At 38.7% G+C, this 20,063-nt stretch overlaps 1 protein-coding gene across 2 annotated transcripts in view; it reads right to left on the bottom strand.

Moving 5' to 3' along the window:
* The window catches only part of LOC104927111 (phosphatidylinositol transfer protein cytoplasmic 1), a 67,889-nt gene that overhangs the window by 10,257 nt on the left and 37,569 nt on the right, over positions 1-20,063 (bottom strand). For both annotated transcript variants that reach the window (XM_010741120.3, XM_010741121.3), the window contains exons 2-5: positions 7,188-7,336; positions 4,313-4,401; positions 3,012-3,019; positions 1,319-1,390 (exon numbers count right to left, since the gene is read on the bottom strand). In XM_010741120.3, the coding sequence (XP_010739422.2) occupies positions 1,319-1,390; positions 3,012-3,019; positions 4,313-4,401; positions 7,188-7,336 (318 nt within the window). The remainder of the gene's footprint in view (positions 1-1,318; positions 1,391-3,011; positions 3,020-4,312; positions 4,402-7,187; positions 7,337-20,063) is intronic.

Below are 20,063 nucleotides of genomic sequence, written 5' to 3'. Positions count from 1 at the left end.
AGCAGCTGTATCATGGACTTGAGAGAGTGTGTGTGTGTGTGTGTTTGTGCCCGTGTAGACGATTATGTGCCCCTCTGAAATCTCTGCTCATATGCACAGGCATCTTAAACTGTGTCATCTAAACACATTTATGCAACACAACAAGATTTTGCCCATAAAGTGCATTAGGTGCAGGCGATTTCATAGAAGTCGTCTCTGATCCGTCGCCTTGTCTTCTCAAAGAGAACCAACGTCAACCTAAAGCATCACTACGTGTTTAATGAACACTGACAGTCTGTCCATTTCGGTCTCCCTCTTTATCAGTACATGTATAAACTACTCTGAAATACATCAACAAGACATTTGAGCCAAGTTGGGAGTTGTTCCTCTCTCGTACAATTTCCAAATCCCTGACTGTTCGAAGCCAACTATGAAGACACAGTAAAATTAACCTGCTGGCCGCCCACCATGAGACATTTCAAGCAATTTGTCTTTCACACACTACCCTACCGTTCTTCTTCCTCACTGTCCAGGCAGTGGCAGCGTTTCATTTAATGACTAATGCCCCTATAAACTGGAGAGTGGAGTAAAATATAGAGAGAAAGAGAGTGAGTAGGCCGACTGCCCAAATGAAATTAGCTGTCCAACAAGTGGAGCACTTTTTGGCAGACTCTCAAGGCGTATTGTATAGTTGGCAATGTGATATGACGGGATTGCACCGGAGGGTCGGTGATTTGCCAAATCTGCCCGGATGGTTTTACTCATGTAGCCATCGCAGAGGTCTTGTTTTCAGCCATATGTCTGCTATGAGATATTTTGTGTTTTAAATTGGCCTATTTTGCTGCACAGATTTCTGTATAAGAAGGACAGATGGCAGAGTTATATTAAGCTGTGAGATTTGTATGGGAATTAGAGCCTGCCAGACTGATTAACTGACTGGGCCTATGGGACGATATAAGCTAATTGCAGAAATATCAGTATTAATGTACATATATCAACCGATAAGTAACAAGACACTGCAGTACAGAAACAGCAAAGATATGTTGGAGATACTTTAAGCCAGTGAAGCAACATTTTTCAACTGTAAAATGTCCTGGCTCAGCACATATCCTGGCCCCAATTCTTAAAATATGTTATGTGTTTTCATATATAGTTTTTATAGTTGATATATGCTCATATATTATTATGACATTTAACTTTAAGTGCACTTTAAAATGCCAGTATCAGAGGGATCTATCTTAGCCTGTAGGCATGAGAAACAGACTTATCTAAAATCCACCAAACCACTACTCAACGCTCCTACCACAGCCATGCGCACACACACATGCAGTTTACTCACATTGTCATTGCAACCTTTGTTGTCCTCGTATTTTGTCTCTATGTGGATGGAGAACTTGGGCAGGAATGAGCACTGTGGATAAAGAAAGAACAAGATGTTAAACAAAATAAAATAAAAAGCCACCTCTGTACTGAACCCAGCAGATCACCAGATGTCATTATTGTTTGCCTTTAAATTGTAAATAGAAGTGGTGAACAGCAGCTTTACTTCTGGTGATAATTCAGATGGGGTTTACTGGGTGTAGATTTACATCTTAACTGTAGTTTATTGCATATAGTTGTCAAATAGGGTGCCAAACTCTTTTAATGGTAGCGTGTAAAAGGACTATTACTGTATTAACACTGACTGTCAAGCTGCTTTATGTCTTCTCTTTCTGTGTTCTCCCTCATTCTACAGTACAAAACATAAATCAGGCTTTGATGGTTCAGTATTTCAATTTCGGTCTTCTTGTCAAAATTGCCAAAAGCCAAGACAATCCCCAAGGCTTTTGTGAGGCATTTTTAAAAACTAATCCTGGCATGGGTGTATTTATACTGACTCATACATGAACACAACCCTCCCCCGACGCACACATAAACAGAGACAATATGAAGTATTCTGTTACCACAGCATTGTTATTTTTCCCCTCTTATCCCTGGACCCTAAAGCAGCATGACTCATACTTTTGACATTTCTCACTCTGCACAACAGAAGTCCTATAGCAGAGCCTAATCATTCGGATGTGTGTCTTAAAAAATGTGTCAGCTTATTATGCCAAAACTAAATTCATCGTGGGTTAATCATAGGTCACATAGGTAGTTCTGCTGATTTGCAAAGACATGCCCACTGGTGTGTGTATGTGTCACTGCAGACATAACTGCAAGACAGCAGAGCTACACTTTAAAACAGACTCAGACTGCATAATTTACTTCTATAAACAATGTTGTCAGATGCTCCAAAATAAAGACAAGTTCACTGAGATTTCTAATTTTTAAACAATAATCTCTTCCACATACCCTACACTTAAACACACAAACACATGTGTAACATAAATAAACATACATGTACATACAGTATGCTGTATCGAGGAGATTTCTGTGCTGTAAGATTTATCTATAAATCTTTGGCCTGGAAATATCGTAGGCAACAAGTTGTTGGAGACCAAAACAGAGTTAAAAGGAGCGTGAATATGACATTATAACTCCCAATGAATGCTAATGTTACTCTGTGCCTGCTAACATATGTTATATGGGTATACTGTACACATTGTTTGCTTGCATGTTAGCCATAACCACTGAAAAAAGCAACGATTGTTAATATTATGATTACAGCTCGTTTCACTGCCCCTAAGAAACCAAAAATAAATCTAATAATTCCAATCCAACACTCATAAAATAATTTTCCATGACACAATCACTGCCAATTTCCTACCTCTCGCACTAGATTTACATCCTGTTGCTATTTTTATTGGGTTAATGTTGGATTTCTATTAAGTGTAAAATATGTATAACGCTGAGTAAGTACACAGGAAAGTGATTTTGGATAAGATTCTTGTTTTCCTTCATTTTGGAGACACATCTGATGATCTGCAGTCTTGGGTTTCCTTTGGTGATTTGTACACTGTTGCAACATTAAGTAATCATAAGGACACACAGTGGTACTCTCTTTTATTATGATGCAGGTATTCTCAGAAAAAGAGCTAGAAAATACTTACTGTATATTCTACAGACCATGGCATCGGGTGACACAGACATCAGGTCAGAGCAGAGACAGAACACAAAAGAGAACACAGTAAGTTATAAAGCCTCTGCAAATTTTCAAAGCATGACAGGAAATGAGGAGGCCGCAGTGTAGTATACGTGTGAGACATTCAATAACTGCTTAGTGACTGTGACATATGTGATTCCTTACATTTTCCCCTCCTCAGTAGCGTTCTCCTCTAATTTGCTCTCATCAAAAAGAAATTCCCTTTTATCTATATTCCTCGGCTTGTAACACTTTTCCCTTAGACCCTTAGATCAGGATCATTAAAACTACCACAGAAATATGGCTCTGATCCTGACTACTGGTTACATGTAATGACCCCGATTTGTGAAGCTTATTCCACTGCTGCACTCATTGTAAGTCAGTGTGGATGGAAAGCATTTGCTTCACGGTGAAACTGTCTATCAACATCTATAGGAGAGACATGACAGCTTTAACATGTTTATATGTCAATAACATGTTTGCGCTTCGTCACGACATGTCTTCATGGCGAACTGACACAGCGACAACAAACAGAAAGCTGCAACGGCGTGACTGATCAGTGCGTCATCACCACATTTGAACTGAGTTATCCTTAAGTGTTGTGTGTCAGCATTGAGGGCCCTTCTGAATCTACAGTGCCTGCTGTTTTTTCTCTAAAGCTGCTGTCGATACTATCACCTTTTAGAGTTTAAGGTCATACTCTATTGATTGATGTTCAGAGTCCTCCTTCATCTTTTGTCTGCAAAGGGTCACCCATTCTTCACATTTCATTTGCATTTTGCTTAGAATGCTATAAAAAAAATGCTTATTTGCACTGTTGCACATGTCCTTCAGAAATGGCATATGGAAAAGCTGAATACAGAGCATCAGCGCATCCTGAATTATACAACACATGTCTGAATTTGCACTGGGACTTTGGTAGAAAAGATTTCTCATGGAGGCATGTTTTTTTGCTTTTTTTAAATGTGCTAAAAAATGCAGTGGAGATTAGCAATCTTGGACCATGTGCTAGAAATGTCTCTTCTCTATGCATCGTGACAACTCATACTATATTTTCACACCCTAATCCAGCTCCCTGAAAAACTAGTTCAGAAGCTGATCTGTGCTTCATGTGACTGCAGTTCCTACATTATTCCAGGCTGAGTTTTAGAGAGGTGGAGTGTTGGAAGTTGGGCTCTTCTTGTTACAACAGCTAACTGGATTTGATGTGGTGTTGGCCACTGCATCAAACTGATCAGCTCGACCGTAAAACAAACACGATTTTCTTACCTGTGATGGTGTAAGGGTAGTAGTTCCATGCTTTCTCTGTCACATAGAAGATTTTAGGAACCACTGCTCGAGCCCAGCTGGGTAATTTACTGCAGAGTGACACGGAGAAAGACAAGGACATACATGTACGAGAAGCACCGTGAGCATGTAGCAGTGAAGAAGGGATGGGAGTGAAATTGCTTCTGTTATCGTGGCAATCAAAAACTTGTTACAGGTGTGAAAGGAAAATCTGCTCTCAGTATAGAACACGGAAATTGACTGGTGGTGTAAGAAGAATGCTTCCAAAAGAAAACACATTTTTCTTCATGGCAAATAAAGACTTGTAAGACTTTTTTTTTAACCAACTATGCTCCTGGCATTGTTTAAGGGCATCTCAGTGGCATCAGTAGACTTTTCCCACCCTTTGGCTGTGTTTTGCATTTGTTTTATAGTAGCAGGATAAAGGATTATTTCATTGTGTTAAAAAAATGCTCCATCTCTGAGAACTTGTTTTAAAATCTAAACACATTAAAGCCTTAGGTTTATACAGATTCATTATTCTCATAATAAATCAATAACCAACTAGCTGCAGGCAGAAGTCTTATGTTTAGCATACAAATATGAGTGGTACAAATCTCCTCAAACTCTCGGCAAGAAACCAAAGAATCATATTTCCTAAAGTATTAAACTATTCCTTAAGTTGCAGCCCTAGACTTGAACCCCTTGTAGCACCATGAACCTCGCTTTAACATCTTCCATATTGCCAATATGTACACTTTGATCTTGAACTTTGAACTCTGTTACAATAATAATTGAGGCTGCATTGAGAATGTATTTATGAGATTGTCAAACAGAAATGCACAGGCTTTCATGTAGCCTGCCTTCATCTCCACTTCCTTTGATTGACACGGAAAACAATTTCTTAAGAAGGATAAAAATGGCGCCCACTGCATCGTGACGGCTCTGAATAAAAACAGCCTTAGACGGTCACATTGTGTGAATGTTGGCAGGCTCGCTCGCTCACTCTCTCCCTCCCAACAAAAGAGACTGACACTCCTCCTACGCCCCCATCTGTTGATTTCTCCCATTCCCTCCTTGTTCTTTTAAAGATCTTTGCCAATAGCTGCTGGGATGGGGCCCACGTTGCCAAGTGTGCAAGTGTGGTGGGTGGCTGCACGGGGATTTCACGCCAAAGCTTGTGTTTGTATTTCGAAAAAAAAAAAACCCTAGTTTAGTTAAACACCTCCAAGGAATGGCAACACTTTATTTAATCACAAAATCAGCCACCCCCTTTTCACTCTTAGTGAATGTTATTGGCAGAAAAAGTGTGGAACTGACGTCCAGGTCGGATGGGATCAGTCCAAATAGTGAAATACAGTGTGAGGCAGATTGTGAGGGCTACTGGGGTGGTTGAAGCGTGACAGAACGAGTCCAGATTGACTTCCCTGCTGGTGAATCTGAGCTAAATGTTTAGTCGTTGTATAGCCAGATGGATGGCCAGTTGAATGGGGCAGAACAGTGGATATTTATGGTAAAATCCTTAAATATAACATTATTAATCTAAATTTAACATGACCTGATTTAAAGTCATGGATATTACTTTAATTTACTGAATTTTGTCAACACCGAATTCACTCAGGGTTTGGTTATTCTCTGATTACACTGTTTTTCTTTATTCTTTAGCAGTGAGTACTTTATTTACAGCACAGACTATATATATATATATCTATATATATATAATATAATATATATATATAGATATATAATATATATATATATATTTTTTTTTTTTTTTTATTTTTTTTTTTAAAACTTACAAAATGGTTTCAAACACTCTGGAAAGGTCATTGTTTTTGTCTTTGTGTTTTTGTCTGTTCACACAATAGAGACTTAAACTCAGAAGATGTAGCCTAATGGTTTTAACACATCTAAGAGTTGTCGTGGACATTTTTTAAGTTTAGAACAAACACTATGTTTGCATTGTTGTGCAAAGACAATAAACCATACAACCTCCATTGCTTAAGATTTCTTTACTGTTCAAACAAAGCCTCAAGCAACTCTAAAACAGTATTTTGTGAAAAAGTGGAGAAGACAGAGCAAACTGCATGAAACCACCTGAATGGAAGCCCAGCGTATCTTTGTTTTCTCACAACTGCTTTCGTCTTTTATTTCTCTCTTCTCCTCTAAAGAGCAGAGCTGTGCTGACTCAACATAATTAGTTCCCCAGCATTGCGAACGCTGACACAGGTATTTGTGCTCAAACAAATGGCCTACAGCATCTCTGTTCCCTCTCTCTGTTCTCCCCGTCTTGGCTTTACTTTTTTTTTTTTGGTCTTTCTCTCCCGCTGTCATTTTCTTTTCTTCTTCACATATTCTCCTGTCATCTCTCTTTGATACATGTGGACCTTGCAAAACTGGGTGTGGAAGGTTCACACATGCATATGGCATTTGCAGACACATACATCGGTCCACAGAGGCTTGCAGGATGCAGTGATATGCTTCAGTATGTGGTGATATACATCTGTGATAGATAAGTAACCCAGAGAAACCTGCTAGTAATAACGTGCAGGGGTCATGTGCATATTTTCACAGCCTTATCTAGTGGCTGAATGTAAGTCAGTTCATATGCAGATACACACCGAAATTTGTACTCCAGGGTTTTCCAGGTTCGGTGAAAAGCATGGATGAAGACCAATTTTGAGTTGTTCTTTGAGTAAGAGAGTCCAGAACTCTCTGTGGTGTTGTGATGCCTTTTAACTCGATCTCACTTTCTTTTTTCTTTCTGCAGGTTGTCGCAGGCTTAACCAAAAATCTGCTAAATGACCACCCTCAAGAGTGTAAGAGTTCTCCACACAAATTAATCACAATAAACTAAAAAAAGACATGTTCCACTGACCTGTTGAGGTAGACTCGTTTCTCTGTGAACTGCCCTTGGCCGTGCGCCGGGTCTTCATACGGTTCATTCTGCACCACCTCCACGCCTTCCCCTCGATCGCTCTGCTCGTGGCTGTGTTTACTGATCATGTACAGCTGCCCAATCCGGTACTGGAAGATAAAACACAAAAGGTAGGACAAGTTCATATGCTATTGTCTGACAGAATAACTAAGAGACATTGGTGTAACAGGCTGCAGGTAGAGACTTACAGACATGTTGAAAGCAGAAATGCTCATAAATCGACTTGTGTATCAAGTTGATAAGACAAAGTCACCAAAAGGTCCAGTTAGTAATGTTCTGCAGCTCATGTTCAAATTTTGAATTTTAAGAGCTTTTAAGGAATTATTGTTGTATTATGTGATGTGTATGAAAGCTCCAGAACAGTGAGTCAAAAAATTTACTTCTAAAGTGTCATCTTACAAATGTAAATCTTCTAAATACAGTGTAAACTGTGTATTTGTGATTAATTAAGATACATGAAACGCATGCAATTTTGAAAAGAAAAACAAAAATACAACAGATACTGCACTGAATTATGCTAAAACATATCCCACTGGCATCTTCTCAGTTTTCATCACACCAATGCTCACTGTTTTGTTATCAAGCAAAAAAGAATGACAGGAACAGGAGGCCGGGACGAGAGTAACAATGCAAACACTGATAATAATAATAAAACACTTTCACTGCCACTATTATGTATGACCTTCAAACACCAGCCCACAATAGAATTACATCCAAAGCCAGTGAAATGCACTAATGTAACACACGACATGACTGTTTTTAACATATCTTTGTTTCCTCTGTAAAAGCAGAATATTTATATATTTCTAACTAAAAAAAGACGGATAAATACTAAAACATTGAACTGAATTTAATTTATTTAGGAATATAAATGGCACAGTCCGACTTTCTTAACTCATAAATAAAACTTCAGGGTACAGCACTAACTTAAGAAATATTTCTTAAACTGTGTCTATCCCTTTATTTATGCCTAGAGGCTGATAGATAGAGGGGAACTTCTCCTTCACAGGGTAAAAAGATGATGTTTGGGTAAGTTTCACCATGAATTGCCTGTCTGCTTAGCCATGAGTCAACAGTCATTCTTTATTTATTGCCTTATTTTCCAGACATAGTTTAGAAAAAGGTCAGAATACAAATTAAAGTCATGCTTCTGCAGCAATAAGGCTTCTTCAATAAAAAGATCAGACATACAAGTTGGTTTCCATTTTAGCTACTCTTCTCTTTCAATGAACATGACTCTGATGACTTTGTACAGACTGGACCATGTTCAGTTAATTTAATATTCTGGCCGTGCAATAACAGCTTTTAATTTTCGATGACGCTTGCAGCTTGTTCACTTTATTCAAGCAATAAACTGATTGAAAGCAGCCCCTCTCTCTGCTTTTGATCTTTAATCTTCGCATTCTAAATCCAAAGCTTCTGCTTGCTTCCTACTCAGAAAAGGAATAGGAAAGATATGGAGATGAATGAATGATTTCAAAGAGGGAGAAAAGGAGCTGACTGAGAGTGAGAGACTCAGGAGCATCAAAGGAGGGCAACTTGAGGAGTTTTAATGAGTAGGACGGGCTGGAATGAAATCAAAGACAGAGAAAAGAGACACAATTTGAAATTTTTGACAATAGATTGTAAGCAACAGTAAGAAGATGAGGACAAATTAGGCATAATCTCCCTCCAGAAAAGATGGTTTGATGATGGCCAGTGATGCTTATAATCATTTTGTGTTACAGGCTGTGAACAAGTAAAGCTGCACTCTTGTTCCCCGCTCAGTCACCATACGCTTTCTCTCCCCTCCGTGCCTTGGTTTATAGAGAAATCTCAGAAGATTAGCCGAGTAGGGCACTGCTGACGAAGGAGAGCTAAATCAACCGTATTCCCCTGGATTCCACACTCCCTCTTTTTTTCCCTTTACCTGCCACAGCTGTTGGCTGAGCTATGAAACGCTGTCAGGGAAAAATGTAAGGTGCTCACCCAAAATAGCTCACAGGGGGGCTCAAAAACGGGGTCAGGGCCTAGCTGCCGTTCTCTGATGGATACATATATTTTCTAGGTATGTGCTAAAATAAATGAAACAATTATGTAAAGCCATGCAGGTTATTAGACCAAGCCTAGAGGAAGGATGCAAAACCAAGCAGCTATAACAGATGATATCACAGGGGGGATTTGCACTGTTCAGGCATTTGCAGCTTTGCTAGAAAGACAGTTTTAACACTTAGATGACAACATTTATACTTCATAGGATAAACATCCAAAATATAGACACTGAAGTTTGGTAAAACTTTATTATACATTCCCCTTTTAATAATAAAAGCTATATTAACAAACCAATTCTGTAAAATCAACCTATTTGGTCTAATATGAACACTATCCCATTATTATGTCAGAGTTTAATATTGTGCATATGATGACTTTTTCTTTTTTTTCCCCCAGTTGAGAATACATAACATTTTAAGATTTACCATGCAAACTTAATGTATCATGAGTTCGTATCATAAGCCTCTGTGTTCTGTCGAGGTGTGATTGTCATTTTTAAGCTCAAGAGTACTTTCCGCAGCCCGTTCTGCCCCAGAGACGCAATCATCAAAATAAAAAATAGACACTCCCGCAAGAGTAAAGAGGCTTTAGCATGCTGTAGAACGAGGGTGATTAACTGGAATAGCTTTTGATTAATTCTGATGAATTTCAGTATAGCGCAGGGAATGAAAATCCTCCTTTCTGAATTCCATACACTCTTTTTCCTGTTGGTTTATACGCATAGTGTGTAGTGTGCTCTGCAGCTCGGGGTTTCTCACATCACAACAATGACAGAAGGCGTAGGTTGATGACGTAGCATGCGCTCATGGGACCTGTTGTTTTCATTGATAAACAACCTCCATTTCTGATGAGGTTGATGGTATTTTATGCTTTACATACTCTCTGACGTATTTCGTGTTTCTCCTGACGTTCATTTGAACTAATGTAAGCACACAACTCCTAAACATCTTATGTAAAAGCAGCAGTTAATCTTTGGCACACGTGTCAGACAGTATTTGTCCTGGACTATCTTAGAGTCGTACTGACCTGGTACGTGCATGTAACACTACAAATACACACAGTGCAATGCTCTTGGATATTAACATGAACAAGCAGTGAATGTCGCATAATATACCACTGTGAACCTGATAAAAATGTCCTACACACACATTCCTCAGCTATACATCACCAAACTTCTAGCTCATTATATACACAATCTCATGCATTAAAAGATCACAAACCCAGCTGCAACACCTTGGCTCCGTTTCCTCTGTTGCCCTTATAGACTACTTTCACTGTAAAACTGAAAGGAACAAGCAATGACTCACTTCCTCTGTATCTGTTCTTCTCTAAATAATCGTGTATATGTAAGATTGCAGTGTCATTAAAAGGACACATACTTTAAGAAAAAAAGCAAGACGCAATGGCAGTTTAAGATCAGAGACAAATAGCTAAACTTTCCTTCACTATGCAGCATGTTTGGAGGTGTCTGCTGGTGTAAACTGATCTCACAGTAACAGCAAAAAAAAAAGTCTCAGTACCAAAGAAAACATTGTGAAAGTTCATTTTGGCTTTCAACTGCAGCCCAAACAATTGATTAGTCAACTATTTTGTGGTTTTACAGGAAGTTACATGGTGTAATATTTATTGGTGAACAACAGTTAACTGCGGCTGACAGTATCTCGCCCTAAAACAACAAATTGTACAAACCAGACTAGCTATTTTCCCTTGCCTGTAGTCGATGATAGACCATCTGCTGAAGCTCCGTACCTAACACACAGACACAAATTATCATCTTGTCTCACTCTTTGAAAAGCAAAGACCCTGACATATTATTTATTACTTTATAAAGCTGATACTGCAAACATGTTCACAAACAGTTGCTTAAATGCATCACTATTATTCATACAGTTAATCAACATTATCTGCTTGGCCTGGCAAAAGTGTTTTGCTTTTTAAAAGAGAAAATCAAAACCATGACCTGAAAGATGCTAAAAAAAAAAAGTTTCATCGAGTGTCATACATACTACATGTCATCCATTATTAATGTACAATTATAGTATGAACAATTTTAGACGCTTTTGCAGTGCTTGCACCAACAGTTTCCTAAACCGACTTGAGCAGAAGTGGCAGCCACAAAAAAAAAAAAAAAAAAAAAAATCGGTATAAGTGCAGTGCTGGGCTGTCATGTTGCAAGATTATGAAACTCATCAAGCAATGGGACATTTTTGGCACTCAGTGCAGCTAAAGGATTTTTTTGAATTTTATAATAACCCATACACAGTGTAAGGCTCTGTACAGCACAGCTACTAGTGCAGGTTAAAACTAATCGATCTTCATGCGTTATCTAATACCACTACACGGGTAGCTGCATTTAACTATACATGAGGAAACATCATTAGTGTGTTTATTCAATAAAAATGAGTTCTGGTTGTCTTTCAGTGATCAGACTTGGATGATTCTTTTTGAGTTAGATCAGTTCAGTCAGTCACAATAAATTAATTAACAGGAATGTCAAGCGGATTAACTCGGAATGCTTTCAAACATGTACAAATCCAAACCCGGTTGAACTTGTTAGAAAACCTTATGTAATTCAGTGTTTTAAAATGGAAAGAGCCCCCTTCCCATCTGTGTTTATTTATCAATGTAGTATACATGAGCTGAAGCTGTTACATTCCCTTTCACATCTCTTACAGAGTATACAGTAACATCAAGAACAAATGACATAGCACAGTCTTTTTTGCGTCATCCTCCCATTGATTCAGCCCATTAATAAAAGTTCACCTTTTCATTGAAGCCTCAAAAGCAAAGGGAGAGTTTCTAAAAATAGCCCTGGGCTGCGGTGAGTGCCAGCCTGCCAGGTTAAGAGCTACTGTAAATAATGCAGATGCTCTCCATCCCTCTTTTTCATGACACATACAAAACGAAGGCAAGCGGTGTGAATTGAGAGACACTGAGACAGAGGACAAACTGAGGGGGGTTATTGAGGGGGGGGGGGGGGGAAAGTTGCACAAAATGAGACACAGGTACAGACAGACAGAAATAAAGACAGGACTACGGAGACAGTAAAGTGTGACAGCCTAATTTAATGTCTGTTTAGACAAGAGATGTCCTTTTCCATCCACTCCATAATCAATGAGCTGCAGCGGTCATCGACTTCTAAAAATATCAGGGCCGTGCATATATTATCGGGGGCCTCTTATGAGGGCCGGTGCAATGATTTGAAATGGTTGAGGACACCATGATGAATGTGCTCGGCCGTGAATGGGCCAAAACAAACCACTCCATATTAGGGAAGGTTTGCACAACAACAAATAAAAGCTTGTACCGACTGGCTGAATAGCCCTGTTATTTCCCCCCATTGAAGCAAAACAGGCAATCACTTCAGAGAACACTGCAGCACTGAAGTACTACTCACTCCGTCTCTTGTCTGGAATCTTCACAGCATGATCGATCATTTAGCAACATGACGCAGCCAGCACAAAGAGGCCTGTACTTGCCTAGTCTTTATTCGATTTGTCTGATGACAAGGCACTCTAGTTTGTTGTTGCTCGTTAATCAATGCCAATAAACTAGAGTGCGTTGTCATCATCACCCCCTATTACAGGGTTCTGGTTGAGGTTGTTGAGACCCAAATCCACACATTGAGACAGCTGCGTTGTGATGGGTGTGAAATCACAACCTACCACTGCTGGAGCATCTCCAGCCCACAAACTACTTGTCATTTCCACTTTTAAAAGTAAATAATTATAATAGTGTGTGATCATGAATGCATTTCATTCATTTTCTTTGAATGGATCCATTGTGTAAAAGATAGGTTTGCTACAACTTTGCCCTTGGTGTATTTACTTTGCACAAACATAGAGAAAAGCACACACACTCACTAGCTGCTGTTAGTTTTTTGACTGTTACGCTGCCAGGTTAGATATTTTTAGCTGCATATGGAGTCAAACAAAACGGTTTTCAGTTTCTTTAACTAAATATATTCATCTGGGCTCTCTTTAAATCTAGTTAGTATACAAGGCTTCATGCCAGGCTTTATTGCGAATGTGACTTGGTGTCCAAGTTCAACAGTCTGCCGCTAATCAGATGTTTTATAAAACCATTTTACAGAAAGTAGTAGGACAACACAAGCCTGAGCTTATTTGACACTGTTCAGTTGCCATTGGACCACATGCGGGAACATTTTTGCATCTCAAACCTTAATCTGAGTTAAATTATCTGAGCACTTGTCATATAGAGCAGGTCTAGACCGTACTCTTGTAGAATAATTATTTTCTGTGAGGCTTGCTCATTCCATTCCTTTCAAAATTCACCACCTCTCTTACACTCCTGATGAATAAACCCTGTTCATGTGCATATTTGTGACATTTGATTGTTGGCCTAAAATTGCTATATAAGGCTTTGTGAACAAGTATAATTTTTAACAAAAATGTCCTACGAGAGAAAACGTGCAGATTCTAGGCAGATATAAACATTAAACCTTGATGTATTAGAAATCATTTATAGCACACTAAAAATACAATATTATGCAGTATGAGTGATTGCTCCAGATTACAAATACACTACCTACTGCAAAACATCAGAGCAAATATTTTTAGTCAAATAAATGGGTACAATTATTCAAAAATATACTGTTAAAGTGCATTTTTAAACTATAATAACAGCGGGAGATTTTTATTTTCCCAAACCTTCAAACACTTGCATTCAGCATGTCTGGGACTCACTCTTAGAAAAATAAAATAAATAACCAATTGCATCTGACATCATTTAAATTATTCACACTTCAATTATTTTTCAATTTTTCGATCCAGTTCATTTTCATCTAATTTATTTCTGCCCACCTGAAGTGTTTCTGTGTAATAGCACAAGCCCAACCAGTGAGAAACTGATTCATTGACTGCAATCTCAACAAAACCTTCAAACGCAAATAAAAAAAACAAACCCTGTGCACTACTGCTAACATTTAAAAAGGTTTAGACTAGCTGCCAGACGTCCAGACGTACCATCAGACTAGAGAATCACAATATGAATAAACAACATTGTAGTGTTAAGGTGTATCAATCAATATGTGGTTTATCTGGACTCCCTCAGCATTTCTGTGCAGTCGATAATGCTACAGCACCATCATCAAGAACGTGGGGGTGGAGGAAAAGAAAGAGAGGAGTTCATTGTATGATCAGCAAAGTTACAGTACTGTTGTTAGTGGGGGGAGCAAAAGATTGAGTGGATAAAACAGTGGAAGAAAGTAAAAAAAAAAAAAATGAAGTCAGCAAATAAAGAAGAGAGGATAGGAGGAAGATGAGAGGAAAAGTAGGAAAGGAGAGGAGGAGGAGTTATGATTACTAGGATGCACATCACTGTACATCACTACATTTCCAGGCTTCAGTGCACAGAAGGATGGGGAGAGGGAACTCAAATGAATGAGAGCAATAACCCAAGACAGGCAAGAATGGATAGAGGAAAGAGTAGGATCATTTTCTGTCCATTGAGAGATGATCTCCCTTGTTATTCTGTGCGTCAACATCACCCGTCAAACATACGAAAGCCTTGGGTACTTTGGCTTCACTGGCTCAGACAGGAACAGTAATGTTATTGGCTATTGTCCTTTATACAACTTAAATACATTTACGTTTACTGGCCTTACCACTGGACACATTTTGTTGGTGTCAGTTTAAACTGAAATGTGATATTTTGTGTACAGAGCAATGTCATCCAACACAAAACCAGCATTGTGCCAGGCATTAATACACTGGATATTATAATGATGCCCAACTACCATCATCAATGGTACCATCACCAAATACGGTTTCTATTTAGGGATGTCAGTTTCAGTGTTGATACCCATTATCCAGCAACTGTTACAAAACAAAAGGCAGAATTACACGAAATACAAGAATTCTGTTATATTTTCTAATTTAGATTAAGAGCACCTTTCATTATGAATAAGGATTCTCCAATGTGCTGGCCCTTGATATGTAAATGACACACTACAAAACAAAACTGACCCTTCCTCCTGACTAACAACCTGATTTTATTAGTGATAAGCTGATCAAGGTGAATAGTTACACTGATTTTCCATAGTTCTAATCAATCTATCCAACCTATGAACCTGACCTTAGTGTCTGACACGTTTTACTGTGAAAAGCTATTAATGTGAAAACCATTATTAAATTAAGTCAGACGTTTTGCAAGTTGAAAATGCACTTTGCTTTCACAAACACAGCTAAGTGGATAATTTGACTGAGTGCAATTAATGTGTGACGGATGGGAATGAAATTTGCATTTACGAATGAGATTCATCATCAGTGTGATCCGTCATGGGATAAGTGAGACGTGAAGAGACTAATTAATGCAAGAAACGGACGGTTCGCAACAGAGTGAAGTAGTAATGCCTCAAGACATTTTGCTCAATAGATAAAAGAATGTTACAATATTCCCCTATTTAGCAGTCTTGTATTATTTTGGAGACATAACCTTGGCGGATAAAGCAGGACAAAAATGACCTTCTGCAAAAACAAGTGCTCAACATCAGCCAAAGAGTCTTGTACACGATAAAAGTATCAGTGAGGACATAATTAACCTACAGTCAACCAGCGCTGCTCCTCAGCAGCCAGGTCAGCACACCTCTCTATCTGAATGTCAATGTGAGGTAATAGCAACACTAATAGCTCTGCTAATCACTGTTCCACTTGTAGAGGGCCACATTAATGCCCTCCAGGAGCAACATGGCAGCCCAACAGAGAGACCATTTTGTGCTTAGCCAGTACTGAAACTCTGTCAACTTATGAGAGCAGATTTGGAGGGAATAAAGAAACTGTTCTTGCCCCAGAGCTCAAGCGATTTTAATTGCCCAATTTCTTTCTGAAAGAATGAAATAGCTATGGAGATGCCAACCAAAGCGTGAAAATAATCCTCGGCTCACAGCTTGTATAAATGAGCTCAGTGTGCTTTCCTTAGTTACCTGCTGAATGAGTCAGTGTGGGAAGCATCTATGTACATACTGCTATTATGATCACACAACCTGTGGTATTTATTAATAGCCATCTTAAAAACAACACCTGAGATTTTCTTTTCTTTCTAGACGACAGCACGCCTACTGATATGCAGCCCACACAGAAACAAGTGTTGGACCATTAACAAACCAGCCCCGTCCCTGTTCTTTGTATTACTCTTGTGAAACAAGGCTAGTACAAACTTGTTTGTTTATTTGCTATTCAAACCCATTCTGGGTTGTAGATATTCATCCATCTTTCTGTATTAGTGATGTTTTATACCTGTCTGTCTAATTTAATACTGGTTGCTATTTCAGAGCAGAGATCTCATGAGGAGTTGGTGCCATCATCTGTGCTTGAACATCATTCATTCATTCATTTAAAAGTAGGCATTCTGTTCGCCTACTACGTTCTTTGTAGGTTTGTGTTAATTGTTAATTGTGTTGCTTCTCAGAGTGTCCTGCTTGTGGTGTCCCTCATTAGAAATTGTAGTCCATGCTTGTATAGAACACTGTAAACGTCATTCATCCATTACTGCAAGGGCAAAAGTAGCTATAGCTCATATACTGTACCTCTGACAGCAATTAACTATACCCTTACATAGCTGTTCCCATAGGAATAATTACTGATACAAAGTCCTGGCATGAATAAATTGTACCAATGCCCAGTAAGATAACATACAGTTAACCAACCTGGGTTTGATCTGTCTCCAACAGATGTCATGGGGGCCAGTTTGATGCTTAGGACGGTCATGGCTCCCATTAACAAAAACAAACGAGTAAATAAGATGCTCGGGAAACCTTGAATATCAAATAATAAAGAAAAACCTGGTACTTTATAACTCTAATCAGCTCTTTAGTAGCTTGAGTAATGGAGGGAGGTGGTAGGAATGTGGACAGAGGTGCAATATTAGACCAGAGTGAGTGAGAGAATTTATTTTTGGCATTTAAACGTATGTTTACAGCAAGTGTGTCATATTTCTGATTCCACATGACTGGACAGATGAGTTCTCTTTTTACCAATTTCCTGGCACATCTCTAAACTATGAGAGAAATCCCTTAAAAAAATAGCATGTTTTATTCGATGGCTGATGAACAGGTGATCCTAGAGTAAACGCAGAAGCTGGGTGACCCTGCTAGCTACTTTAAATGGTAATCTGTTCAAAAATATTTGTTGTATATATTATAAATATTTATTTGCTGAAAACTGAGAGAAACCTACAGTAACTAGATTCTGAACCAACAAGTTGCCAGGATATCAGCCACTGGACAAACACACACTTTTTATACCAAAATTCACAACACGACCATCTTTATCTTACAACTTCTTTTTTTTTTTAAGAAGAAATATTAGTTGTTTCTTCCTCCTTAATAAAAACAGGTCTGTTTCCCTAAATCTGGAGAGTCGTTGTTTTCATTGGACAGAGACGACATACACTGAAAATGCATATAATCTCACCTCAGCTCTATAAATAACTAAATATCTAGGATAACACTAGTTCTCAGCCTTTCTTACATCCATCTATAAACACACACACACACACTTAAATACATACTGCTGGCACAGCTATGGGCCCATTATTTTGCAGTTTCATTACCTATGATGGCCAAGCCACACACGCAGCCACATACGCAATCTTCTTCCCCTGTTCGGTGCACATTTAATCAACTGGGCAGCAGTGTGCCGCGCACAGCGCTGCACTCTCCAGATAAGATTATCCTTCAGCTGTAGGCCTGACAGTCAATAGGTGGACAGAAGTGTAATTAGTGTGTGTGTGTGTATGAAGGCTAGAGAGAGTAGAGAGAAAGGGCACAAGAAAACAAAATATATACATTATATAGATAGTGATTGACTGAGTGAATGAGCGAGAAAAAGAGAAAGACAATGATCAACGTTGCTCTGTCTGTAGAAACTGAGCACCACATACACAAGAAAGAAATGTGCAGGATAGAGCAACATCTGCAGTACATCTCTGTCCTCTCCCTCCACAGGAAGCCTCACCTTTCTCCAAACCTCCCTGCTGCCTTTCCTGTGTGTACACAGAGTTGGGTGAGGGGGTATTTAAAATTTGTATGAGGAAAAGAAGCTAGTCTGTGTTTGAAAGAAGAGAGTGGTTGTCTGTGTTTGCACCTGTTTATATGAACACAAGTGCATGCAAGGTTTGACTGAGAGTGTGATGACAATGTCTGCAGGAAGCTGGGAGACACTTAAACTGTGTTTTCTAATGTGTTTCCTGTCTCCGTCTTGCGCATCAAAGCAAGTTTTAGGGCCTAGATTTGATCTTGTGTGTGCTTTGTTGATACCGACTTGCTATTGCTGCTATAAACAATTTCCCTGCGGGGATTAATAAAGTACTTCTGATTCTGATTCTGATTTTGGACAATCTGTGAATGTGTTCTTCTGTATATGCACAATTCCAAATTTGTTTGGTGCTTTTTTTATCGTGGTGACTAATCCCATACACAGGACACCAACTGTGCACTTTCACACTACAATACTCAGCATCTGTTTAATTTGAATAGGACACCTTTTAGTTTAGACTGTTGCACAGCAGGGAACTAGCAACTACAAGATCGGCCCAGGCTCACAACATATAACAAATTTGTTTTGTGTTTTAAAAAAACAAAACGGATCCCAATTTGAGCATCCTAGCATTTGCTAATTTTGCGCTAAACACAAAGAGCAGCTGAGGCTGATGAGGAAGTCATTAGTTTTGCAGGTATCTGAATGATGATGCTGATGCTGCTAGATGAAAAGTTTGATTTATTCTCAGGGGGATATGAATGTATCAAATTCCCCAGCAATGCATCCATTAGACGTTGAGACACTCTTAACCACAAATGTCAACCTCATGGTGGTGCTAGATTAAAAGTCAGGGGCTTACGAGAATCAACATGATTCATCCTCTGGGAACCATGAATGTCTGTACAAACATTTATTAAAAACCATTGAACCCTCGATGTTACATGTTATGCCTTTGTCTTTGTATTGGATTCAAAGTAAATATTGTCTAAAATCTTATTATAGCTAAGTATTCATCATCTATAATGAAAGGATAGATATACGAGGGAGGGAAAAGCGATAGATATAATAAAAAAAGATAAAGATTGAGAGATAGAGTTAGAGAACTTTATATATATTTAGTATCCATTACTTGTTATTGTCAATACAAGCATGAACAACAAAATTTCAAACAACACCTAAATATCACATTTAAAACAGGAAACATATTTCCAAAACTGATTTTTAACTGTTGAAAACAGGAAACATATTTCCAAAACTGATTTTTAACTGTTGTATATTGATCTGGATGGCTGATCCTTTGACCTTTAAGTGAAACAAACTGTGCCGAGGTGCCCACCTGTGACTCAACCTGATACCTGTCAGCTTCAAGTTCCTGCTAATGTGGGATAAAGTGCTGGCCAGCTGAGGCATACACCCGGGATGCACGCCTCCTCTCGGACAGAACTATTAATCACCTGAACTATTATTATTCATCATGTCATCACACATGCAGACAGGCCTGTGTGCACACACAGATGATGCACAGTCCACATTTATACGTACAAATCCAATGCCAGAGACAGTTAGAGGGATGTTTTCCTGTGCCTAAGACTTTGGTCATGACAAAATGAGGAAAACAAAGTGTTGGAAAGATTATTAGTGATTTATGTAAGGAAGGATTTCATCAAGGATTTCACGGAGAGGAGTCTCAAAAATTGCTATTGCCTGAAAATAAAGCAAAGAATCTCCACATTAATCTAAATATCAGTCACTGTGTAAATAAAACTAATAAATAGAATCAGAGTAT

This window comes from Larimichthys crocea, chromosome X, assembly GCF_000972845.2.
Source record: "Larimichthys crocea isolate SSNF chromosome X, L_crocea_2.0, whole genome shotgun sequence".
In the NCBI taxonomy this organism is placed as follows: Eukaryota; Metazoa; Chordata; class Actinopteri; family Sciaenidae; genus Larimichthys; species Larimichthys crocea.
This window is presented reverse-complemented; position numbering and strand designations above follow the sequence as displayed.